Source organism: Papio anubis, chromosome 1, assembly GCF_008728515.1.
Source record: "Papio anubis isolate 15944 chromosome 1, Panubis1.0, whole genome shotgun sequence".
NCBI lineage: Eukaryota > Metazoa > Chordata > Mammalia > Primates > Cercopithecidae > Papio > Papio anubis.
In genome coordinates, this window is record NC_044976.1 from 146,092,572 (window position 1) to 146,119,943 (window position 27,372).

Sequence of the window (27,372 nt, forward strand, 5' to 3'; positions counted from 1 at the left end):
ATTATTAAAAGCATACAAGATGTGTAGGCCACACAAACACTTGTGAAATTCAAGTGCATTATCACTTTCTGGTTAAAATGACTACAATAAATAGAGAATCTTGAGCTCAGACAAGAATATGCCTTATTGTTTATGTCTATGTAAATATGTGGCTAATTAATGGGTTTTCCAAAAATGATTTTCTATTTAAATGTTCACATCCCATAAAAATTTATCTGAAACACATGTACAAGTATATATGCAAAAGCACAGGTAAAAATAATTTTCATGATATCAGTACCCTTCTATATGAATATGTAGCTCTTTTCCTTGCTTGAAAAAATTACTGAAGACCTCAATTTATTTTCAAGGAAGTTGTGGAGTTAGCAGTAGGATGTTTGTCAAAACACCTGAAGCAGCCCCAATGGATCTTAATTCTCCTGCTCTTAAGGCACTGGGGTCAGCTTGCATACAGATTAAATGGATGCCACCTGAAAAACCAAATGGAATCATCATCAACTACTTTATTTACAGGTAAGATTGGCTGTTACTATTATTTTTAGTTATTTAAGAATGTGTACTGCTCCAACACGGCAGAATCAAGTGCGTTTTATATTTCCATAAGAGCATGAATGGGAATTCATGTTTTGTTTTTGTGAGTTTTTTATTTGTTTGTTTTGTTTGTTTGTTTGTAGTACCTAACAGTGGGGACTGAGATTGGTGCTCAAACTTTTACAAATTAACCAAGGAAAAAAGTCTTAACTACCATAAAACATTTTGGGTAGAGATCTGTTTGAAAACTGAGACCTTATAGCCCACATAGACTTATATTTAGTGATGGGACAGAACAGCCCTCTAAAGCAGGGGTTCCTAACCCCCAGGCAACAGAGTCTGTGGCCCATTAGGAACCAGGCCACACAGCAGGTGAGTGGCCGGTGAGCAAGCATTACCACCTGAGCTTCACCTCCTGTCAGATTAGTGGTGGCATTAGTTTCTCATAGAAGTGCAAACCCTATTGTGAACTGCGTGTGTGGGAGATCTAGGTTGTGCCTTCCTAGTCAGAATCTAATGCCTGATGATCTGATTGGAATAATTTCATCTTGAAACCATACCCTCTAACTGCACCGCACCAGTGTGTGGAAAAATTGTCTTCCACAAAACCAGTCCCTGGTGCCAAAAAGGTTGGGGACCACTGCTTGACCAAGAAAACATAGTCTTTCCAGAGAGGAAACCAGGTACAAGACAAGAATTCTAATATTTCTCATTACTTATTATGCAGAGATTAAAAAGGTTTTTCTCCTCCTCCAAAGACGGTGCTTTTCATAAGCAGAAAAAGGGGCTCTCCTCTCCAGTTTTCCTTCTGTTTTAATAAGCCTCCACTCCACTGGTTAGATGGTGTTATAGCAGCCTGTTCCATCATGTGCAGAATTTATTGAGTGTACCTACCTAAAATAAAGAGGGAATAGGGAAGAGAGGAAGAGAAAGATTGAGGAAAGAGAGAGAGACAAAGAGAGACTGAGAGAGAGAGAGAAAATAGTGGAAGAGAGAGATAGACCATGAACATTTTGGTTTGAAGGATATTTTGCTCTCTGATCTAGTCTTCACCTGATCAACATGAACATTGCTTTAAATTAATGTATTCTTTAAATAAATAATGAATGAGAAGGAGAAGGAGCAGGCAAAGGAGGAGCATGAGGGAGAGATGTAGGTAGGGTGAGAAGAAGAGAAAACATAGAGAAAGTGAGAGGGAGGGGAGTAGAAAGTACAATGCAAAGAGCCAAGGGGGCAAATAACCTGTCAACTGATGGCTTGCTACTTAAGACAGAAAACACAATCATTGGTAGACATACAGGATTTGCAGATTGAGGAACCCAATCCCATTCTGAAACCAATGTATTTCCTTTGAGTGTACAAAGCAGAACACCTTTCCTCTCAGACCCTCATACCCCACACCTCTTCAACATCTTCTGTTAGTGTGTCCAGCAACCTCAGGCCTTCCCTTATTTGGTCCCCTGCCCTGGAAACTTAGTGAAACTTACTTAGGCTCTTCTTATAACTGTAGATATTGAAATCCTTTGATTCAGATCAGTCTTCAGTGATGAGCTAAGGGCTTATAGAAAAAAATTACAAAAGGATAAAATATTATTGCATTTCTGGTTATGTAAATGACATTACCAAAAATGAGCAAGCCAAATTTCTTCTCAGCAAACATTAATCTGAAGAATAATATTTCTGATTCAAATACACATGAACACGTAAAAATGGCTAATGTGAATTTACATTTTACGCTAAGCACATTAGTGCAGGCTCTAAAATGCCCACCCTCTTGAAATAGTTTTCTTTCATCTACTTAATGATAATTGCATGAGAAAAGCACATCAAATTCCTATTCAGAATAAAGGGAAATAAAGTATCTGTTATAGACCAGGACGTGGCTTCACTCTGTTAGTTTTGTAAATAAAGCTCGTGATTACAGTGACTATTCCATGGCAGCTATAGAGAGGGAAAACAGGAAATATAATGCAGAAAGCCCGCTTCAATGAAAAATACTGTAAATTGAATTTGACAGCATTTGATGGCATCTGATTATTCTAGTCACAGCCAAACAATGATATAAAGAGTAATATGAAACAGAATGTGTTACTGCCTAGCAGACTCAAAAGCAATAAACCTTCCTCCAATGTGACACAATCACTTCACAATCATAATTGTAGCCTGTTTGATACCTCTGAGTACAGCAGAAGGGCACTGACTGACATAGATACATTTTGTTTTTTATTTAAAGTGAAATGAAAATGGCGCACTGGGGCTCCAGATACAATCGTTATATTCACCTACATAGGCATGAATCACTTGGCAGTTATTTCAGCTGAAGTTTAAATGTGCTTAGACAACAACAATATCAAATTTTTCTTAGATAGCTGCAAAAAAAAAAAATCAGAAATTTGTAAGGACAGAAATAGAATGGAGACACATAGTTCTTTTTCATTCTGAGACTACACAGAGCCCTTTATATAGTTATAGCCACCAGCCTGCAGTATTTCTGAGGAGGTTATGGCATGTAATTTCAGCTTCATCATTGGCCTTCTCTTTCTTCTATCGGCACCAAAGGAAGTACATTTAGCTCAAACCAAAGATGGGGTTTGGCCTATGCAGATATTTTTATTAACTTGCAGGAAGCCCACTTGTAAATCTCATTTGAAAATGTTTGCCACTCTTTTCTCACCAAGCCCCTGAATCATTTTCTCTTCTGTAACTATCCTTTATTGTTTAAATATTTCCTCTAGATATTATCCTATTAAAAATATCTGACCTAATAAAGACAGAAGATGTTTATGACTTCAAAAACAAAACAAAATAACCTAAATATTATCCTATTAAAAAGTGTCTGCCCTAATAAAGATAGAAGATGTCTATAATTTCAAAAACAAAACAAAGTAACCTAGTAAAAATAAGCTATTAATATGATTCCCTCTGCTTAGTTTATCTGTTAATTTAAGCTACTTTGTTGACTATATATAAGTCACGACAAAAGATTTGCTACAAAAAATTTTGTAAAGAATAGAGACCAACATTTAAGTTAGTGTTTTGCAATCTGTTTGTTGACCACATATAGACAAGACTATCTTGGACATCTGCTTCCTCCTCTCAATGAGTTTGGCTTGTATAATAGTGATTCTTCAGTATTCCCCCTTTATTTTATATCTGTAATCTTGCAAGTGGCAAAAATCTCATCACTTCCATCTATAAAATCCATCAAATACGTTAAATTGAGACTTTACAAAACATGTAATAAAATAATCTCCTCCCATTAGGAGTTTTAATTTTAACAGAAACCAAATTTCATGGGGTTTATTATTCTCATGAGCTTTCTCTTTAAATAAATAAAAAGACTTGATCAATGTACATTGAAAGACAAAACTATATACAAACACCTTGTAAACACTGTACAAATAGAAACAAGTGATGGCACTTCCTTATGAGTATTTAGTAATATTTTAAAGGATAAAATCTGAAATAGTTTTGAAGACTGTATAATATGAAAAGGTTTTCAAAGTAGGAAAGTGAAAACAATTTATAAAATGGATAATTAAGCTGATTGAGTTAACTAAGAAAAGAAGAGCATTGAATCAAAGGCAAAGGAATTTTGATGTAATTCAATTTGTATTGGGTGGAAAGATGGATATAGATATGAATATTTATATAGATAGATACAGATAGACAGAAGACAGACATCCATCTGTCCATACATGTACATATCTACTGAGAGAGACACAAAGATCTATGAGACCTAAGCCCTTTCACCAATGATCTTCACTACAGTGGGAGATAGAAGACAAGCTAAATAAACAATCGAAAGCATAAAATATATATTGGAAAAAAGAAATATTTACCAGAAACTTTAGAGAAGAATTCTCTGTCTAGAATATTCATGGAACACTTCATCAAGTTGATGTTATTGAGACTAGGCCTTATAAAATGAAGATTTAATGACTATTTAAATTGTAAGAAAAATACATTTGTTGGAAAAAAATGTTTTAACAGTAGAGAAGATTACCAAGGTTATTATTCATTCTTATGATTTACTCATGGCATACATAATTTTCACTAATGGAAGTAACATGATTAATTTTAATATATTAACATTAATGTTTTCTATTTGTATTTTCTTCTTCATAAAAAGAATTATATTGTCCATATTGTTCTGCACACATACACACCTAATTTCTTTTAATGACTCATCAATATTCTGTTATATGGATGTGTATCATATATTATTTAGCCAGTACCCTGGTGATGGCAAGATAGGTGATTTTCAAGTTTTCGTTACCACAGCAATTATCTAATAAGTATTCTTACAGTAAGTATACAGAGAATTATTCTTAGTACTAGAAGTACTGGGTCAACTTTTTGTGCATTTAAAATTGTTGAGTATTCCTAAGTTGTCTTCCAAATATTTTATGTAAGAATTTCTAATTCTGAAAACTTTTAATACAGAGTCAATCTTCCAAATCTGTCAGCTCAATATTTTAACTGGCACATTTTTGTTGTTTTAATTCAAGTTTTGATCATTATAAGTAAGATTGTTCATTTACTTAAAATATTTATCTTCTATTTGGGAGGGGTGTGTATAATATATTATAAATTCTTAGACTAATTTTCTACTGGATTATTTCTTATTGTCTATATTCTTTCCACATTAAAGAAAGTCTCCCTTTAATGATCATATTAAAAATAACACATTAATTGTTTCTTCCAGCACTTTTATGGCTCTACTCCTTATTTCTAAATATAGAATGAATATTGTTATAGGAAATTAGGTAAGAATTCATTTCTTATAAAATGCTAACTAGTTCATCAACATTATTTCATAATCCACATTTGATTGAAATGTCACTCATACAAAATTCCCATGTGCATCGGGTTCATTTTAGGACTTTGTATTCTGTTTCACTTGTGGTAAATAGGGATTTTAACAAGCAGGGCCTAATGGTGAAGACATCATAAGTGAATAAAATAAATAGAATAAGCAAAATTTCTAACACATAAGCATAGGATTCAAGGAATGGTCAGGTTTGACTGGAGTCATTGCTATTAGTAGAGGACATTTAGAAGATCAGCTTAATGACAGATTTTGGATCTAAGGAGTTTAGGTTTTTTATTCAGAGGCAATGTGAGCTGCTGAAGGTTTAGGGGGTAAATAGAGAAGCGATGTAATATAGTGGAAAGAATGTGGCATTTGTAATCAGAAAATATGACTTCCAGGGCCTGGCTCTAACACTTACTAGTTATGTCACCTTAGGCAAGTCACTGTGTTCCCTAATTTTCCATTTTTATGTGAAGAGAAGATAGTGAATATAAAAAATAATTAACCTCTTGGAATTCTGTAAGAATTAAAGGAAATAATATGTGTGAAATTACTGTTAAATGTGAAGCATGATAAAAATAGAAAGTTATCCTAGATATGTTGTCCAAAGCCATGCTTTAGAAAGATAAATCTATCTGGCAGTTGTAGATGTACATTTAAAGTCAAGGAAAGAGGTTCATGGTTATAAAAGTAGCAGGCTGCATAACAGCATGCCTGGTAGGATTCTGTTTTCCTTTAAATATACAGTATATTTTTTACATGTATATGTATATAAAAAACGTCTGGAGTGTTAAACACCAAAATAGTGCTAGCAGTGCTTATCTCCAAATATTAGGCTACTGGTGACTCTTTTAAATACTTCTGCTTTTGTTCATCTGTGTTTTCTTATTAATTTTTATAATCAATATATCATATGGTCTACTAAAGACAAAATAATAAATTTTGTGAGCCCAGATGCAAATCTATCATCACTCTTTCCGATTTTCCTATTTCTTTCTTCGTGTGAACATCACCATCACTTTCTGTAATAATCAAAGTCTGATCAAGAAAGAGGAACCACACTACTTACTTTAACAGATGGAATTTAATATAAATAATTAGTAAGAAGTTATAAATTTGTTAACTAGGTAACTAAAAGCATAAAAAGAGAACTCTAAGGTATCATGGAGGTAGCAACTACAGGAAACAGCTAGCACCTTTAGAACTGAGGGAACAAAGGGGAGTTGTTAGAATTATTAAAATGTAAATGCATAGAGGAGGGTGCCTATGAAGCTGGGACTCAGACAGTTAAGGAGGAGCACCTGCCACTGGTGCAGTTGTCTGGAGGAGGAAGCATGAAATTAAGTTGGTTTTCCAAATGGTGGAAAAATTGCATACTGCAATCACCTGCTCCCAGGGTACTTCTTTACTGCAACACAAAAACAGCCTAATACAGAAAATTGATACCAGAAGTAGGGTGTTGCTATAAAGATACCTGAAAATGTGGAAGTGACTTTGGAGCTGGGTAAAGGGCAAGGGTTGAAAGAATTGGGAGGGCTCAGAAGAAGATAGGAAGGTGAGGGAAAATTTGAAACTACTTGGAGACTGGTTAGATAGTTCTCACCAAAATGCTGATAGAAATATGGACAGCGAAGACCCGGCTAATGAGGTTTGAGATGCAAATAATTGAGAACTAGAGTAAAGGTCACCCTTGTTATGCCCTAGCGTACAACTAGGCTCCATTATATCCATGCCCCAGGGATTTGTGAAAGTGAGAACTTGAGAGTAATAACCTAGGGTACTGGTGGAAGATATTTCTAAACAACAAAGCAGCATTCAAGACTTTGTCTGGCTGTTTCTAACAGCCTAAAATCAAATAGAGAGCAAAGGAATGATTCAAAGGTGGAACTTTTATGTAAAAGGGAAACAGAGAGTAAAAGTTCACAAAATTTGCAGCCTGGCCCTGTGATAGAGACCAAATCCAAGCAGACTGTGGAGTGACCACTTTCAAGAGAGACTAGCATGACTATAAGGTAGCCAAGTGTTAATATTCAAGATAATAGGGAAAAGGCCTAGAAGGCATTTCAGAGATCTTACAGGCAGCCCCTCTCAACACAGGCCCAGAGGCCTAGGAGGAAAGAATGGTTTTGAGGGCCAGGCCCAGAGCTCTGCTGCCCTGTGTAGGCTTGGGAATTGTTCCCCATGTCCTGACTACTCTTGCTGCAGCTGCAGCTCAAAGGGCCTCAGATACATTGCAGGTAGGTGCTGTGTAGTGTTAAGTTAGCAGATGCACAGAATGCAGGCATGAAGGAGCCCTTGGCAACTTCCCCCTAGATTTCAGAGGATATATGAGAAAGCCTGGGTGCCCAGGCAGAAGCCTGCCACAGGGGTGAAGCCCTCACAAAGAAACTCTGCTAGGGCAGTGCAGAGGGCAAGTGTGGTGTTGGAGCCACCATACAGAGTCTCCATCAGGGCACTGTCTGATGGAGTTGTTGGAAGCGGGCCACTTCTCTCTAGGTCCCAGAAACCATGGACAGCTTGAATCCTGAAAAAAGCCATACGCATCCGACTCCAATGTGTGAGAGCAGCCACAGGGGCTGCATTCTGCAAAACCACAGGGGTGAAGCTACCCAAAGCCTTAGGAGCCTAGTGCTTGCAGCAGTGTGTCCTGGAGTGGGACATGGAGTTAATGGAGATTATTTTGGAGCTTTAAGGTTTAATGTCTTCCTACCAGGTCTCAGACTTGTATGGGCCCTATAGCCCCTTTCTTTTAGCCAATTTCTCCCTTTTGCAATGAGAATGTTTACCCAATACCTGTGCCCACATTGTATCTTGGAAGTAAATAACTTGTTTTGATTTTACAGGCTTATAGGTGAAAGGAGATGAGTCTCCAGATGAGATTTTGGACTTGGTACTTGAGACTTTGGACTTTTGAGTTAATGCTATAATCAGTTAAAACTTTGGGGAACTATTGGGAAGACATGATTTCATTTTGAAATGTGAGAAAGAGATGAGATTTGGGAGGCCAGTGGTGGAATAATATAGTTTGTATGTTTGTCCTCTCTAAATCTCATGCTAAAAACAGATTCCCAATGTTGCAGATGGGGCCTAGTGGGAGGTGATTTCATAATAGAGTCAGATCCCTTATGAATGGTTTAGCACCATGCCCTTGGTGATAAGTGAGTTCTTGCTCAGTTTGTCCATGGGAGATCTGGTTGTTTAAATGTCTAGGAATTCCCCTCCTCACCCACCTCTCTCTTGCTCCTGCTCTCTGCACGTGATGCACTTGCTCCTTCTTCACCTTCCATCATGATTGTAAGCTTCCCGAGTCTCATAAGCAGATGCCAGCATCATGCTTTCTGTACACCCTGCAGAACTGTGAGCCAGTTAAATCCCTATTCTTTAAAAAGCAACCTGCCTCAAGTATTTTTGTAGCAATGCAAAAGTAGCTTAAAACAAATTAGAAAAAAAGAGATAGCAGATAGGATATGATAACTCTTATTTGAGAGAAAAGTAAGGAAAAGCTTTTCTAGAAAAAGTGATATGGGGCTAGAATTTTAAAAGATGTTGTAATTAGCTTATAGAAAAAAGGAGAGGCCAGGTGCGGTGGCTCACGCCTGTATTCCCAGAACTTTGGGAGGCCGAGGCGGGCAGATCATGAGGTCAGGAGATCGAGACCATCCTGGTTAACACAGTGAAACCCTGTCTCTACTGAAAAGTACAAATATTTAGCCAGGTGTGGTGGCGGGCACCTGTAGTCCCAGCTACTCAAGACGCTGAGACAGGCGAATGGCATAAACCCCAGTGGCAGAGCTTGCAATGAGCTAAGATTGTGCCACTGCACTCCAGCCTGGGTGACAGAGCAAGAATCTGTCTCAAAAAAAAAAAAAAAAAAAAAAGAATAAGCTAGAGGATGGGGAGGAGTATTGCCAGAGAATTAGCAGATACCAAAGCCATGGAACCATGAAATACAATGAAATATAAGAAACTGTAGTCAAGCATTTGATGATGACTGGAATATAACATGGGACTAGAAATTTCAGAAAGATAAGTCCTTTTGAGAATCAGCAGATTAAGGATAAGCATAGGCCATTTTACATGGTAAATCTCTAAAGAATTTTTAAAAGGACTAAGTCTTAAAATTTTTGAAAGGTTTGTGATGTCTCTTCCCTCAGCAACAGAGTGTCTGCTCACACCAAAACTTGATGATTCAACATTCACAAAGCATTTTGTAAATCACCTGTGTTTCCATTTGTCCTCTCAGCAATCTAGTTCAGAGTTTGCATTTATTCTTACATAAACTGTTGCGATGACCTCCTTGTTCAATGCCAGATGCCCATCATCTCCAAGATAACTTCATTCAGATCATGCATTACATTTTACCCAATGATTTTTATGTTTTAATTTTTATAAGAATTTTCAGAGGTTTGTTGTACACTATGAAGTTGTTAACTCCACTTTGCAAAATGAAATAGAAACTAGAGGACACAGAGAGGCAAGTTCACCCAAGGTCATTGAACTAAGTGGCAGAGCCAGGACCTCCAACCTATCTCCTCTGACTACAGATGTTTCTGATTATCTATTTAAACTCAGAATATTTTTAATATTCTTCATGGAATGGAGCTGGCAGTTTCATAACCTTAAAATTGTTGTGGTGCATTGGGTTCTAGGATTTTGTTTTAATTGCTTTTGAAAATAAGCAGTGACAATTGCTGGAGGGGAGAGAAGGAATAAGGAGCTCCTAAAAACATTGTACATTGAGACCACAGAAGTGTGAATGCCTTTAAAAATATATGGTTCCTAGTTTTTATACTTATTTTTGTTTTCCTCTTAGTGTTAGGCAACATTACACTAACTCTAGTTGGAAAAATACATTCCTGAAGTATCTCCCAAATGAGCTTGAGCAAAGAATAACCATTTGGCTATTCAGAGAGAACTGAAAATGTCCTTTCTCTAAACACAGGCTACTCAGGAGGAAACACTTCCAGTTAAATGAACAAGTGATGCCTAAATCTTAAATAGATTAGGAATAATTGTGGTCTACTCAACCACTTCTGCTCAAAATGTATTCAGACATAAAGAGATTCTGTTTTTTAGCAGTGCAAATGGGACATTTACCTCTCCACGATATTAATTTTTCAAGAATTCAATAGTGATAAGAAATACTTAACCAGGCTGCACCTTTAAATTCTTTTGGTGGATAAACTTGAGACCAACAAAATACTCAATCTTTTAAATAGTATATATATATATATTTAAAAACCAAATTTTAGGCACATTTTTTAAGAATGTCAGCTTTACAGAAATCATGACTACATCTAAATTTGGGAATTCATGACAGTTTAATAAAAATTAATTGAATTGTCATGGAAAGGCTGAAGCTAGACAAAATAGAAAATGTTACTTCCCCATAGACCATCACAGGTTTGTTTGCTGTATTGTGATCCTAGCAAACACCTTTTTAAAAATCACTGAAAGGAGTCCTTGGCTATGAGCCCTGCGGCTCTCATTAGAATGGATCTCCCCCAATGACACACCTGGTACCTGATATCTGCAGCAAGTACAAAGGCCAAACCCTGCAAACCTTCACTGAGTGCAGAATCTGGTCCACGCATGGTAGCGAGCAATAATGAGGTGGGCTGCCGAACCATAATTGGAGGTCACTGAGAGGTGTCTGTGAAGCCTCTATAGCTTCCAGCAGGACACTTGTCATTGCTTATACTTAGGTCATCATGATTCATCAACTTGAGGATCATCAGATTCCCAAAGCCAAAGATTTTACATATTCTGAGTTTTTGTGAGAGGTACTGTCATTTACTTTGTCTTAATAACCCTTTACATTTTGATGGAGCTGGTTAATCTGATATGGCAGCATGTGAATTTTTCAGCTTCTGAAGAGTGTGTTAATTAAATACTCTTAACAGCCTGGAAAATATTGATGTATTCATCACTCTCTTCTCAACTAGAGAGAGAGCTGAAAGAGGAGGGTCAATGTCTTGATTACATTCTCCCCCAACCTAGAATACTGCCTTGATAGGAAATAAGAGCTGATGGAAAAGAGGCAAAGATGCAGAGAAGTCATGGGATTACATAACTGTTAGCCTTTCACTTGAAAAAAAGTATTGAACACTTACTGGGCTCAAATGTTGGGAACGCAGAGACCACAATTCCTCCAGAACTTCGCTTTCTATCAAACCTGCATCATGATTTTACATCTGGATGAGGAAATAACTGTTCCAAATGAAGTATCAGATATATAGGGCCGTCTCAACAACTGACTCTTCCATTTCTCTTACTTCTATATTTAATGCTATATATATCTAGTACCAAAAGAGTATGCATGTGGCCCTAGTTTTGTATCAACAAAATCTAAAGATGAGCCCAAACAATCCCATTCTCAGCAGTTGAAAGAATTTTGGGGTCATACTCTGCATTTTACCAGGTTTTAGGGGAGACATTTAAAAGGAATTTGACTTTTGTCCTCTAAAGATCTCTAAAGCAGGCCAGACATGGTGGCTCATGCCTGTAATCCCAGCACTTTGGAAGGCCAATGTCAGAGGCTTGCTTGAGGAAGACCAGCCTGGGCAACATGGCAAGACCTCATCTCTACAAAAAAATTTTAAAAGTTAGCCAGGCCTAGTAGCACACATCTATAGTCCTGGCTACTCAGGAGACTGAGGCAGGAGGATCTCTTGAGCCCAGGAGTTTGAGGCTGCAGTTAGCCATGACTGCATCAATGCACTCCAGCCTGAGTGACAGAGTGAGACCCAGTCTCAAAATAAATAAATAAATATATAAAATAAATACATAAATAAAACAAAAAACTCTAAAACCAGTTTCTATTATATTACTTATCATGTTATTTTCATTAATTTGCACATAGCTCCAGCTCCTCTACTCAGCTACCTATTCCTTTAGATAAGGGATGTATTCATGTTTTTGTCCTTGTTTCTAATACAATGACGGGCATATAAAAGTGCTTAATAAAGTTGTTGATGTATAACAACAATAAATGTAGAAAAACAGTGGTCTTGATGTATAAGAAATGATTGTTCATACTTTGAGAGGTTATGGTTTAAATTATAGAAGAGAAAATTCAAATGAAGAGAAAGTAAATGGCATCAAAGAAGTGAATTTAAAATACTTTTTACACATCCTGGGAACAAATGCAAAAGAGCACTGTGCTGCATGAGAGAAAATAGGAACTCTGGGCTTCCCTTCGTAGTTCTTCATCTTCCACTATGCAAGCCTGGGCTTTTTCACACAGTAATTTTATGGTCCTAAGAGCCGCAAAACGATCATCCTCAATGTGCAAACACTTTTGAAGTCTCTGCAACCATCATATTTGCTACTGTCCCATTAGCCAAAAAAGTCTTACAGCCAAGCCCAGAGTGAGTTTAGGAGCATACTCGCTAAAGGCATGGATACAGGGAAACAAACACATTGGGACCCCAGCTGCAATCCATTTACCACAGAAGGGTAAGGATTCCCAATAATATCAGCCTCTGCTAATTCCATATCCTGTGGTTCCAGGTGTGCAAAAAATAAAACCTCGATATAACTGCATGCATACATGCGCGCGCACACACACACACACACACAGATCTAGAAAATACACAAAAATGCATTAATAATGCTTAATATATGCTTCTGTATTTTAAAAAACATTTAAATGTTTTTTTGTATTGCATATGTATTTTGTTATTCAGCAAAAGCATCTGGAAAGTAATAAAATGTGATTATGGATGAGGTTTCACCTTTTGTGCTTTTTATATTTCTTCTGTATTTTCCATGTTTTCTATAAAGCATATGCACCCTTTTATAATCAGTCAAATGTGTGTGTGTGTGTGTGTGTGTGTGTGAACTACACTTTAAAAATCATAGGAGCTAGGCCACTGGAGTACTTCTCCACCTAGTTTTTCTTTATTATGACACCAGGAAGAAACAGCTGAAAAGTTGAGTTGATATCAAATTCTAAACAAAATTTTTTTACTCCAGCTACAAACTTTGTTTTGAAGTGTACAGCTGTCACTGGTTGCCTGCTTGGTTTCCTTTCAGACGCCCTGCTGGCATTGAAGAGGAGTCTCTTTTATTTATCTGGTCAGAAGGAGCCCTTGAATTTACGGATGAAGGAGACACCCTGAGACCTTTCACGCTCTATGAATATCGGGTCAGAGCCTGTAACTCCAAGGGTTCCGTGGAGAGTTTGTGGTCATTAACACGAACTCTGGAAGCCCCACCTCAAGATTTTCCAGCTCCTTGGGCTCAAGTCACCAGTGCTCATTCAGTTCTGTTGAATTGGACAAAGCCAGAATCTCCCAATGGCATTATCTCCCATTACTGTGTGGTCTACCAGGAGAAACCCAACGATCCAACATTTAACAGCCCTACCGTGCATGCTTTCACAGTGATGGTAAGACCCTTGAAAAAATAACAGACATGTGGATTATCTGGTTAATATGTTGAAATTAATTTTCTTATCCAACTTCTCATTTTTCTTCACTTAGGGCTTAAATATATGAACATCTTTTACATGTGAAAAGTTGCAATGTAGTCATGGGGATAAGATACTGAACTGAGTATGAGGAGTTTTGGGGACCAGTTTGTAGACCACAACTAATTTTGATTACCTCAAAACCAATAAATACATTTTATTTATTCATAAAATTACCTGATTTCCATTTTCTATATTTACTAAATTGGAATAATTTTGTTTTGAGACAGGCTTTCCTTCTGCCACCCAGACTGGAGTGCAGTGGCGTGGTCTCAGCTCACCACAGCCTCTGCCTCCTGGGTTCAAGCAATTCTCCTGCCTCAGCCTCCTGAGTAGCTGGGATTACAGGTGCCCACCACTGCCCAACTAATTTTTGTATTTTTAGTAGTGAGGGGTTTCCCCATGTTGGCCAGGCTAGTCTTGAACTCCTGACCTCAAGTGATCTGCCTGCTTCAGCCTCCCAAAGTTCCAGGATTACAGGCATGAGCCACCACACCTGGCCTAAATGGGAATAATTTAGTTTCTTGATTTCCATTTTTCATATATACTAACTAGGAATAATGTAATGCTTTCCTCCATACCTCATAGAGATCAGGTTCAGATGAAATTACGTAGAATATTTAATTTTCTACTTCCCCAATAAGCTAGTAATATATATAGCTATATATATACACATATATGTAGTATGTGTATATATGTATGTGTATGTATGTGTGTATGTATAGATGTATGTGTGTGTATATACATATATATATTTAAACATACAACACACACACACACATAAAAATTGCATGCACTAGAGCTTACTGATGATTTTTTTCAGGGATGGCCTCCTCTGGCCCATAAAACAACTTAACTCAGTTCACCTGATCAGCTAGTAGCTCCTGAGTGCTTTCTTTATGTACAGCATAGCCTCATGGTCTATGGGAGATACAGAAACAGGATGGTCCTTGTCGCAGGGAGTGTTCTGTGTTATACTGCAGAGATTTAATTGCACGTAAGGGGAAAAGAAGAAGAAGCGGTTGAGTACAGCCTATAATGTCCACTACACTGGGACTTAGATCCCAAACTCCACTATCTACTAGCTTTAAACCACAGCACAAGAGAGAGTAACATCATATACCAAGTGTCAGGCAAGAAGTGCTCTGGGAGATCAGCTCTCAAACTGAAGATGCTTCATGGATAAGATTAAATTTTGTGGTCTTGGGAGTTAAATACAAGTATGTGCCGAGACCTTATTAAATATGGAAAACCCTCAATAAGAACAAATAAGCAGACAAACTAAAGTATTCTTTTAAAAAGAAAAAACAAAACTATGTTTCTATGCTTTAAATCCGGGAAGGCCAATTTATATGAAGGTCATCTTATGGAGTATAACATTTATCAAAATATTTAAATTACAGTGAGCAAATATATTTTCAGAAAACTCCAGAAGAGCCTTTTTGAATTAATAGTTTAAAGTACAATATTTTCCCACTGTCCTCATGTTTAATTTTCTCATATGACTAAAAAATAAGCAATATGTAAATGAAAAGATAATTGTTTTCATTTTTACCTGTTTCAGAATTAGTACTATATTTTTATTAGATAGTAAATTATATACTAGAGTCTTTTATATTACATCTTCTAGTTCCTATATGATAAGCACTAGAAGCAGTGTTCTTAAAGTGTAAAAGGTATTTTTTAGTCGATATGTGATCCAGGAGGAAGTTGGTTACTTCCCACCATATCCTTCAAACTCATGTTCTAAACTTTCACCCTTAAAGTAAAATGTTTATGAATATACTGAAACACCCTTGTTCATAGCTTTCTGAATGAGGCACCTTAATTTAAATATGCTTTTATTGAAGGCACCGGGATTGCAGTGATTAAACCTCTGATCTTTTAAAATACAACTTTCAGGGGTATGAGTCTGATAATCATTTAGTCTCCTGAAACACTTCTGTTGGAATTCCTTTGTGGAATATCTTGTAAGTCATCCCTTCATAACCAGCTTCATTTTAAAATACAGGATTTAAAGTATGTGATGAATCCATGAACTCTGTTCTTTATTTAATCTTCTAGGCTGTATTTTTATCACACTAAAAAGCTTCTGAAAAAGACGCAAGCCTGTGACCCCAAGCTTTAAGTGGCACAGGGCTCTTTGCACATGGGCCCTCCCTGACGTGGCTTTCATTTTGACAGTCCAGTACTGGTGCACTCTTCTGTTTTTCCAAAGATTTTTTTTTTCTTGCAACGTCGAATAGAATAGCCAGAATAATTTTAAAAACAATACTTCTGTGTCCTATTTTTGAATGTGTGTGTGTATATTCAAAGTGGTCTCCCAAAATCAAAATCTTTGGCTCTCAGAATTCCAAGAGTAGGCTTCATTAGATTCACTAAGAAAAGTCCCACCTGATCTTTTCAAGCAAACAAGGACATCTTCCACAAAGCAGTCTGGGCACGTGTTCAGACCTTCTGGCCACTGGACCACATTTTCAGGGCATCAGGGCCACTATGATTCTTTATGATATGACACCTTTGAAAGAAGTCATCCGGAAAATGAACTAGTGTTTTTGTATTTCACTTATTCCCACAGTCCCTGTGTAGGAGATTGTGTTCAATATGTTTGTTTAAAAGATATCTAGGCCGAGCGCAGTGGCTCATGCCTGTGACCCCAGCACTTTGGGAGACCGAGGCGGGCAGATCACAAGGTCAAGAGTTCGAGATCAGCCTGGCCAACATGGTGAAATCTTGTCTGTATTAAAAACACTATTTTTAGTATTTTTACTATTTGAGAGGCTGAGGCAGGAGAATTGCTTGAACCCAGGAGGCCGAGGTTGCAGTGAGCCAAGATCCTGCCACTGCACTCCAGCCTGGGAAACAGAGCAAGACTCCATTTCAAAAAACTGTAAAGGAAGTTCTATTACTTATCCAATGTTCTATACTCCTCACCATCACAGAAGAATGTTTCTTTTATCTCAGACAAATCCTTCCTCCTATAATTTAAGTCTACCTCCCTTTGTTCAGAGCAGCATGACTTCTCCATAGTAGGACAATGGACCTTCAGGGTCCAACAAATTATTGACAATTCCATCTGATTTGGCAAATAGTCATTGAGTACTATATTCAATATGTCAATATTTAATACCAAACTTAACTATGTCGTTGAAGTCTACTATGAGACTTGGCCCTTGAGCAGAGCAGAGACTGTGAGGAAAAATGAGTGATTAGTTCTGAGGCACACGCTGTTACTGTTGGGCATTCTGGGTTTTTAAGCTTCTTGCAGATACATTTCTGCTGCCCATGTTTAGAAGACCCCATTTCATTTTCATTTTTGTATAAACTTAATGGGTCCAAGTGAAGTTTTTCTACCTGGATATATTGTATAGTGGTGAAATCTGGGCTTTTAGTGTAACCATTGCACAAATAACATACATCATACCCATCAGGTCATTTATCATCCCTCACCCCGCTCCCTCCCTCCCTCCCACCCTTCCAAGCCTCCAGTGTCTATTATTCCACACCCTATGTCCACGTGTACACATTATGTAGTCCTACTTATAAGTGAGAACATGCAGTATTTGACTTTCTGTATCTGAGTTATTTCATGAGGATAATGGCCTATAGTTCTATCCATGTTGCTGCAAAAGACATGATTTCATTATCTTTTATGGCTGAGTAGTATTCTACAGTGTGTGTGTGTGTGTGTGTGTGTGTGTGTGTGTATGCGTGTATATATTCCTATATATAATTATATTCTATGGTATGTAAAATTATTCCTATTTAGTAAATATGGAAAATGGAAGTGGAAATCAGGAGATATCTATATATGTATATGTATATCACACTCTCTTTATGCAATCATCCATTGATGAACCCTTAGGTTGGTTCAATACCTTTGCTATTGTGAATAGTGCTATAATAAACATACAAATGCAGATATCTTTTTTAATATAATGATTTATTTTCCTCTGGGTAGATGCCCAGCAGTGAGATTGCTGGATTGAAGGGTAATTCTACTTTGAGTTCTTTGAGAAATCTCTATATTGTTGTCCATAGGGGTTGTAGAAGACTCCATTTTAAATCACTTTCCAAGTACTTTCCTAGATGTACTTACGATTTATCTAATTTCTGCAGCAGCTAAACAACTTTACTGTCTTCTTTCCTTTCTGTGCCTGCTGTAGGAAATTTTTCAAGTTTTTGTTTATTGGCCACTCTGGCTAAAATTCTTCAGGGCAAAGGAACTACAGTGCCTTATCCATTAATGAGGCACAGAGTCCATCCCCACAATTGCAGGATTGTAATTCAGTCCACAGACTCGCAAGAGGTACTGCTAATGCATTAGTCCCTTGTTTATTAAGATCTCATCTCTGCCCAAGAGGCCACCAATAAATTGCCCATGTTGTGGTGCCATCACTAGCTTGCCCCAAGGTCCCCCTAGAGTTGTTTATAGACAGGTGGATGTTGCTGAGAGAGCCACATAAGACAGGTGCAATGGAGGCATGAATTCTGCTTGTGGTGGCAGTGGATGGAGAACTGGCAGTGGGGGCCCTCCATGGGGGTGAGAAGCGTATGTGTTGGCAGGAACAACAGCAGCGGCAGCAGCAGCAGAGGCAGCAGGAGCAGAGAAATGGAAAGAGTGTGGGTTTTAATGCATCACTAGCTGCTCTCCCAACCTCATGAAAAGTTTCACCTCCCTACTCATCTCTATGTAGGTCTTTCTGAGGAAGAAAGAGGGAGATCAAGATTCTTGGGGTCCCTTTAGACCAATACCTTCCATTATTGAAAACAGCGTTAGTTAGAAGGCCTTAAACTCCCTTCCCAATTAGCTCTGTGATGAATTGTGCGGTGTCAGGAAAGAAACTGTATTTAGCCTTGCTTGGCATGCAGGAGTTCCATGGTGGTATTTACAGGGAACACTCCTGGCAAGGTTGACGATATTGCTACCACCATTTGGGTTTGTTTGCTTTTTCTCACTGGCACCTGCCATTGTGCTGGCAGAAATAAATCTGAGAATTTGGGATTTTAAAGAAAAAGTGGTTTACCTATTATCTGTCTCCTAACTATATCCTTGCTTGTTACACGGGGTTATAAAACGTCAAGTCCAGATCATGCATTTGCCCAGTATTCTGAAAGATAAATGGTGCTTCACTCTGTGTAGAATCAAGCATAAGGTGCTGAGAAATAAGCAAATTATATGGGTCACTAAAAATTGGCTTCCAATCTGGGAATAAAATCCAGAATTACTAACTCTAGTTTCTAGATTCTAGCTGCCAGGCTTCCTTTCCCAATGTCAGGGAGGAGGTAGTCAAAATTTCCTCAAGGGTTTGTTTCCTAGATCTTTATCATTAAGTAGATATGTGGCAAAAATAATAATAATTAAAAAATAGATATTTCACGATTGCCATGTTATGAAGAGTGTGTGAGTAAATTGATAAATTTATCTTTAATCCCATTTTCATTTTGGCTTAGATAACATAAAATATTACTGCTCTTTACATATGATCTTAAATTAGTTGCAGCTCTTTTTAATTTGATGATTCTTAGCCTTTTCTCCCCAGACACATTTATTAGACAACAGAAATACTCTGGGAGACGTAGTTTTCCAAAAGGACTCCTTTGGTGACTATCTTTCTAAAGTGAAGACAAATTTGGTAATAAAAATAATTACCATATTTCCTGTGTCGGTTCTATAAACTGAGATTTTCACATTTTATAATAAGAAATACCTGTGTCATTCTTTTATATAAAAGATACAAAACATGGATGAGTAAATATCACACAAAACAATGAATATTTGTTGGCATAACCCTTTTTTTTTTTTTTTTTAAGAGACAGGGTCTTGCTCTGTCACACAGGCTGCCATGCAGTGACACCATCATAGCTCACTGCAGCCTTGATGTCCTGCACTCAAGTGATCCACCCCGCTCAGCCTCCCAAGTAGCTGGGACTACAGGTGCATGCCACCATGCCCAGCTAATTTCTTTTAATTTTTTGGTAGAGATTGTGTCTCACTAAATTGCCCCAGCTGGTCTCAAATTCCTGGCCTCAAGAGATCCTCCCACTGTGGCATCCCAAAGTGTTGGAATTATAGGCTTGAGCCACTGCCCATGGCAAAACTTTTTAGTTGTGATGGTATTTGGGGTTTAATATTAATTTTTCATTTACTTGCCTTACATAATCTTTAGCCCTTTTGTCTAATTTGGGCTAGACAAATTAGACTTTCAGACAAACATGTATTTCTCTGAAATTCATAAATACATATCAAGAATCTACCTTTTGCTCAACATTATTAAGGATGAAAACCATGTAAGTCTTTTTGAATTTTATGTAATTACTTCTTTGAAAGGGCCATATTTTTCTCCAACCACTTTATCCCAGCAAGCTCCATCAGGACTCCCTTGCTCACCCATCAGTAACATCTAAGGCAGGTTCCGTGTTTTTCCAGTCACTTTTCAGTTACAAAGATCAATGTAACTGGTGATCAAGACTGATTTCAGGTGTTTTTAAAAAACTTCAGTCTAGACCAGGGGCAATGGCTCATGCCTGTAATCTCAGCACTTTGGGAGGCCAAGGTGGGTGGATTACCTGAGGTCAGGCATTCAAGACCAGCCTGGCCAACGTGTTGAAATCTTGTCTCTAATAAAAATACAAAAATTAGCCAGGCGTGGTGGCTGGCGCCTGTAATTCCAGCTACTCGGGAGGCTGAGGCAGGGGAATTGCTTGAACCCGGGAGGCGGACTCTGCAGAGAGTCAAGATTGCACCATTACACTCCAGCCTGGGTGACTGGGTGACAGAGCAAGACTGTCTCAAACAACAACAACAACAACAACAAAAATTCCAGTCTAAATTAAAACCTGATTTGTTCTTAAGGATCTACAGTGGGAAAAGAGAGCATGGTTATTTTCCTCTTTCTTCAGTTCCCTCTTCTTCTCTTATTTATTTCCCCCAGGATCATGGCATAAAAAGAAAGAATTAGGCAAAAAGGAACAGAGCTTTACTCAACAACATTGCTGTAATTAATCTTCTATTAATTTTGAGGGAGCAGATGCCTCATGGTGGGTTATATAGGGGTCCCCATAGGAAATTCTATGCCTCATAGTCCACTGATGTAGGCAATACACTCTCTGGCTAATTTCTTACTATTTGTTATTATCCAAGAGGTCCACTCTACAACCTTTTTGGCCTCTGGGGGCCCCTCTCCCAAGCAGGCATTACACTCTCTGACTAATTTCTTACTATTTGTTATTGTCCAAGAGGTTCACCCTACAACCTTTTTTGCCTCTGGGGGCCCCTCTCCCAAGCAAGCAATATACTCTCTGACTAATTTCTTACTATTTGTTATTGTCCAAGAGATCTACCCTACAAACTTTTTGGCCTCTGGGGGCCCCTCTCCCAAGCAGGCAGCCAATATCAAGTCCTATCATGTTGACAAAACTCATTCCTTTCTTGGCACCCACTAGGACTGCAGAAAACTGTGGTTCCACCAAATAATGAAGGTACAGCTTGTCCAGTACTACATTCTCTGCTTGACCTATCATTCTGGATGAGACCTAGCCAGTCTCCCAACTTTGGAATTCATTGACTAAGACACAGGTTTTAGCTTAGGTGTTAGCCTATTATCCCAAAACTATGGGATCACTTAAGGATTACAGAAGACCCTTTCCACTCTAGTCATTGCATCAAAATTGTCCTATGAGTTTCATCAGTGCAATAGGAAGTCTCTTGCCAAGACCAGACTGTGCATCTCACTTTTCTTGCAACACCCCCAGTTTCTTCAAGAGCTTCTCTTGGATATTCCTTGTATGCCTTGAAAGGGGAATGTGGAGAAATCCCATTGCCTCCCTGAAGTGGGAAGGATATAACCAAAGCCTCTTTATTCTCCATTGAATCCCCTTCTTTATTTTTTTTTTAAAGAACGTGGGTCTTCTCATATAGGTTGTCTACATAGATCTTCATAGGAAGATGGAGCTGTTTTTTCCATAAGTCCTGCAGTGATACATCTAGCTGTTCCAGTGGAGTTACTTACCACCTATTTTTCTAAAGTATACTCATTATTCTCCAATACAGTTCTATGTCACATCCTGTTATATAACTAAATGGATCTATTCTCTTTCTAGTTGCTCAAGCCAGATCATCTTTGAGTCCTCCCTCTTCCTTACTTCCATATCAATTCTTCACTGAGTACTATTGATTCTATTTCCATACCATATCTTAAATCCTTCCACTTGAAGACAACATTAGGATCTTCACACACGTTAATCCCTCCTCCTGGAATGATGGCTCATTCTATAATTCATCTGTCCTCATTCTTACTCGTCAAGTTTGAACTAAAATGTTATTTATCTCAAAGGGCTGCTGCAATGACTAATAAATTAATGCATATGCAAAGTACCATAAATGGCAATATAAATAGACTATAAACCTTTAGCAGTCCTTCTATTTGAAAAAACAGAGACTAGAATAAATTAGCAGATGTAGATAAGGTTCTGGTCTGTCTAGGCAACTGTACTAATTTGGTCATGAGTGAAAAATCTTATGTTTTATGCATTTTAAGTGTTCCTCACCTTGCAACAAAACTCTGAGCTTGCAAATTTACATGTTTCCTGATACCACATTGTCAATTTCCACGTAATTTTCCAAATACTGGATTAGGTTCTATTTCCTTTCTAAACTGCCTGAAGCAAGAGCATGCCTTTTTTTTTTTTTTTTTTTTTTTTGTCTCCTGAGGTTTATTACAGTCTTATCCCTGGCCCCTCTGCCCCAACAACATCACATACCTGCCAGTATAAGAGCCCTCCTCAGGAGATTTCCACCCTGTATGTAGTTCTGTTTACCTGCCATGACACTCTTAGGACCCTGCCCTTTCCCTTAGATCTGGGATTATATCAGCAGAACATGACGAGGTATTTTAGTCACACACACACACATACGCGCACACACACACACTCACACTTCTCAAATCATACAAATGGATTATGCCAAATTGGCATCTACCTACTTCCCCTATGCCAAAGAGTAGTTCATCAGTACATGAGGGACAGTTAGTTGGTGGGGAGACTGTTTGACCTGTGGGTCAAGTATGTTGCTATTTTCTGGCCTTTAACCAACTTGTAAGAAAACCCTCTTCAGACACCTAAGACTCCCGTGGAGCCTTGTCAAAAATGTGTGTGAAAGTAAAATGAACTAGTCCACATACTAACAGGCCCAGGCCATAAATTCAGAATACATGCCATTTAGCAGAGACAGCAAGCTGTAAATGGCAGTGAAGGGCAGAAGTTAATTGAACTACTCTGCTCTTGTCACAAATGGAAAGTAGCCACTACCTGAGACAAGATGGCTGCCCCTGAAGTACCCCATTACAGCCAAGAGATCATATCCTTAGCTCTGCAAGGGCTTATGGGTGAGGGGGAAATCATACACAGATGACCAATTTTTTTATGGTTCACAGCCGATCAAAGTGAAATTCAGCAGCTGTTCAGGACAAGTGACCACTGTAACGGCCGTAATATAACCTACTAAATAGAGAGGGAATTGCATTAGAGCAAGAGGTTAGCTGTGATTATCGGCAGGTGAGTGCTTTATTGAAGTTGAAAGACCATTAACATTGATAGAGTAATTATTTCAACTTGAAAGTAATTACCTTGATGGGTGATAACTTCTCTAGTGTTCCCAGATTTGATTGGGCCAAACAATTGTGAGCTCCTGAAGCCTAGAAAAATATTACAACAATACTGTGATTTTTAAATTACTGAAACCACTGTCGGAATATTCTAATTATGCCGAACAGTGAAAAGATTTTGCCTTACACAAGCTAGTGACCTCTCATGTAGAGAGAGACATTTGCTTTTTAATCCAAATGCAATGACCCACACCCACCACCTGTGAATACATATGTGATGGGTTTGCAAATGAATCTTTTTATCTCGATATAATTTTTAAGGTGAAACATCTTGTTAGTGCTGTGCCCATACTAAGCTAGAACTGCTGGCATTTTTGATCATATCTATGGACTGGAAGGCTCCAGAATGGCAACTATCTTCTATCTTTGTCACAGAGGGTTTAAATTTGCATAAATTAAATATTTTGATAATGACACACAAATTAGGATTTCTGGATGCCACGTATTTTCGATCCCAAATTTCAGATATTGTCTAGTGACATAATTCAGTTGTTTCAATAACTTTCTCGCCTGATGTTATGCAGCTCCACTACAAACACTCCATTGTCAAGGTATTTTCTGTTTACCTACACTGGACATCAGCAAACAAAATTAAAGTTGAAAACCTGGGCTATTGCTTCTCTGTAGTCTCATAAATATATGAAAATTGCAAGTTATTTGCAATTGAGGACCAAGACACATCAAATCTAATTCAGTAATCAAGACCAAGAAATACCAGGCCCTTCCATTAATCAGTTTTTCACCAAATTTCTCTTTTGAGAATCTACTTGGTCCAGAAACTGTAACAGATACAAACAAATGAGAAATAGACTTTTCTCTCTGAAATTCGTCGTGTATTTGGAGAAACAATAAGAAAAGAGACAAATTACAATGTAATAAGCAATCATTTTGTCAGGCATGGTATTGATTGTACTTATAAATAGTTAAAAGGACCTAGGAGGACTCTAGCGCATACTCCTGATTCCAAACCCAGCACTCATTCTGTGGAACCACAAACCATTGACAGAACAAACACAGGCATCATGATTCTTAGTCATGTTGTCAGAAAAGATGAATGTGACCTCACCTTAACGTTCCTGGATGATTCCGTAGACCTTTCTGTCATCTTGGCAGGGTTTGATCAGACGATCAGCCAATGAATGACTATCTTTTTGGCAGCACTTCCCAGGAGTTTTTTCTAATCAAAATCTCAGACTCTCCTAGGGACAAAACAGGTTTCTACTTGTTGTCTAGGAGCCAATAAGGAATGTTTTACCAAGCAGTTAATGGGTTTCCTTCATCTCCCCATCTCGGCTCTGAATTCCTCTCCATAGACAAAGTCGTTGGATCTCTCTTTCAGAAATTACTGTAGGGTAGTAATCTCTGCCAAGCCCAAAGGCATTTGCCAACTGAAAAGTAATATAACTGGCTTGAATCTGGTAAAAGAGCGAAGGTTCGAGACAAAAACATACCACTTGGTAAAGTGATAAAAATTTATGAATTGAATTGTAAATCTTGCCATTAAGCCAACCAAAGAGTAGCGAAATCTGAGCAATCTGACAGCACATCAGAGTTCTTAGCACAGCAGGCTCACCGTGTGTCATATACAGCCAGGCTAAAGATTGTATTAAGGACCCTCTTAGGTACTCTGAATTTAAAATAAGTGTAATAACTCATTTTTAAACATTTTATATGATACTTGAATTATTAAATATTCACATTACAAAATCAGAGAGTTTTAATCCATTCAAAAGAGTGCATTGTCTAACACTGAAAGATAATGGTCATGTCTAGATAGTAAAATTACAGTGTATTTTTAACGGATGTAAATGTTACTTTTTGACGACAAGACACAAGTAATGAATTTTATCGTACAAGTTCCTATTGGGTGATTATGATACAGAGTTTTATTTTTGCTAAAGCAATTACTAATGTCATGGCTGGATACCTGTGCCCATTAGTGGCTGGTTCTGTGTTTTTTTAGGATGGTTATTGATCTCTTGCTGAGCTGAGATTCAGGTTTTATGCCAGATAGCTTGATTAATGGGTTGGTTTCTATAAGTGGACTGAATGGGGATAGAAAGCAGGGGCAGTCTGCTCTGCCAACCCCAAATCCGTCAAGACGCATAGCTCATTATGAAACAGTTATCAAGGATACATGAAAAATTAATTGGGCTCAGTTTGATTCTGAAAAGAATCGGCTTTCTACTTGGCGGACCCCCCCCCCCACCCCACTCTTTCCAGATGTTGTGCGCCAGCCCCTAGAGAAACAGCAAAGGGAGATGTATTAATACATTGTATTGATTAGATCAAGACCCCTGACAGTTATTTGTAGAGATACCATCTGGCTGCTGTTCGAATTCCTTCACCAAAAACAGGACGTGACATGTTATTAATCTCAACTCTCTAAGTATAGACAGTTGCCTTTTCTGCTAAACCACATTTTACCATTCCGTAGGAGATGGAGGCAGACCTGAAGGGTGCAGAAATTAAGGTTATTACACAAATTGAGCCATATGGTCCAAATATTTCAGCAAGAAAATTGCCAGGCAATAAAAATTGCTCCTGCCTTCCTAATGGTGTAAATTACAGTTTAACCATGGCTCTAATGATGTCCTTCTGCCGCGCTTAACTACTGTTACATGAAGGACATTGTTTTAAAAATATAAAAAACAAGTAAATGCCAGCAGCGTGTTTTACAATCTGTTAGTGTGTCATTAAGAACACTGTCAGAATTACATAAACATAATGGCAGGCAACCCAGCATACAAAGGAACTCGTATGGAAATAGAAAGTGTCTTGAAAACTCTTCATTATCTCTGGAATGTCAAGAGCACCGTCCCCTCTGGAAGTTTTCCAGGGAGAAAAGCCCTGTCCATCTAGTGCTTTATTCTAATTCTCGTGTGTGTCCCAACAGCAGTGTTTTCTAAATCAAGTGTCACAACCCATAGTGTGCCTAAGTACACATCTGGTACCACATCCCTGTCCATGTACAAAACATGAAACAGACAAGGTGAGGAGAGAGATAACGAATTCTAAACAAAATGATAGAAGTTAACCTTTTGAAGTATTTTTGTTTTTGGGGAAAAGAGTTAAGACTCCACTATCTTCCTTAATGATGACATCAAGAATTAAAAGCATAATTTCTATCCTCAGCAAACTAACCCAGGAACAGAAAACCAAACACTGCATGTTCTCACTTGTAAGTGGGAGCTGAACAATGAGAACACATGGACACAGGGAGGGGAACAACACACACTGGGGCCTATTGGGGGGTAAGGGGAGGAAGAGCATCAGGATAAGTAGCTAATGCATGTGGGGCTTAATACCTAGGTGATGGGTTAATAGGTGCAGCAAATCACCATGGCTCACGTTTACCTGTGTAACAAACCCGTACATCCTGCATGTATATCCTGGAACTTTAAATTAAATTAAATTTTAAAAGTATAATTTCTGCCATCCCACTATTTGGGGAATGATATTAAGAGGAAGCTTACTTAAGATAATCATAAATCTTTGGGAATTACAGTAGAGACCATTAATATTTGAGTAAGGCATCAACCCTTCAAATATTTTTAGACCTATTACACCAAAAACACCTTGGCACTTACAAATTCCATATAGGTCATATCAATGTTTTATTCTCTAAAATTGCAAAATTCTCCAACGTTTTGGTCTTCCAAGATGTTACAAACACAGTTTGTTAAAGTAAAAGTCCAGATAAAAGTTTGTAGAAAAATTTGAAGGAAAAACTACTTTTAATTCCCAGTGGAGAGTTGCCTTATCTTTAAGCCCTTTTTTCTTCTCCATTTCCCCAAAGGGAAAAAGACCAGGATATAATTTGCCCTTTAAACTAAAAAAGAAAAAAGAGAGGGAAAAAACCTAGGAAACCAAAAAATTATTCTTTT

General features: G+C 37.9%; 1 protein-coding gene across 1 annotated transcript in view; it reads left to right on the top strand.

Moving 5' to 3' along the window:
* USH2A (usherin) overlaps positions 1-27,372 on the top strand; it is a 790,277-nt gene that overhangs the window by 676,680 nt on the left and 86,225 nt on the right. Inside the window, exons 59-60 of the mRNA XM_021927201.2 lie at positions 351-513; positions 13,385-13,739. Coding sequence (XP_021782893.2) covers positions 351-513; positions 13,385-13,739 — 518 coding nt within the window. The remainder of the gene's footprint in view (positions 1-350; positions 514-13,384; positions 13,740-27,372) is intronic.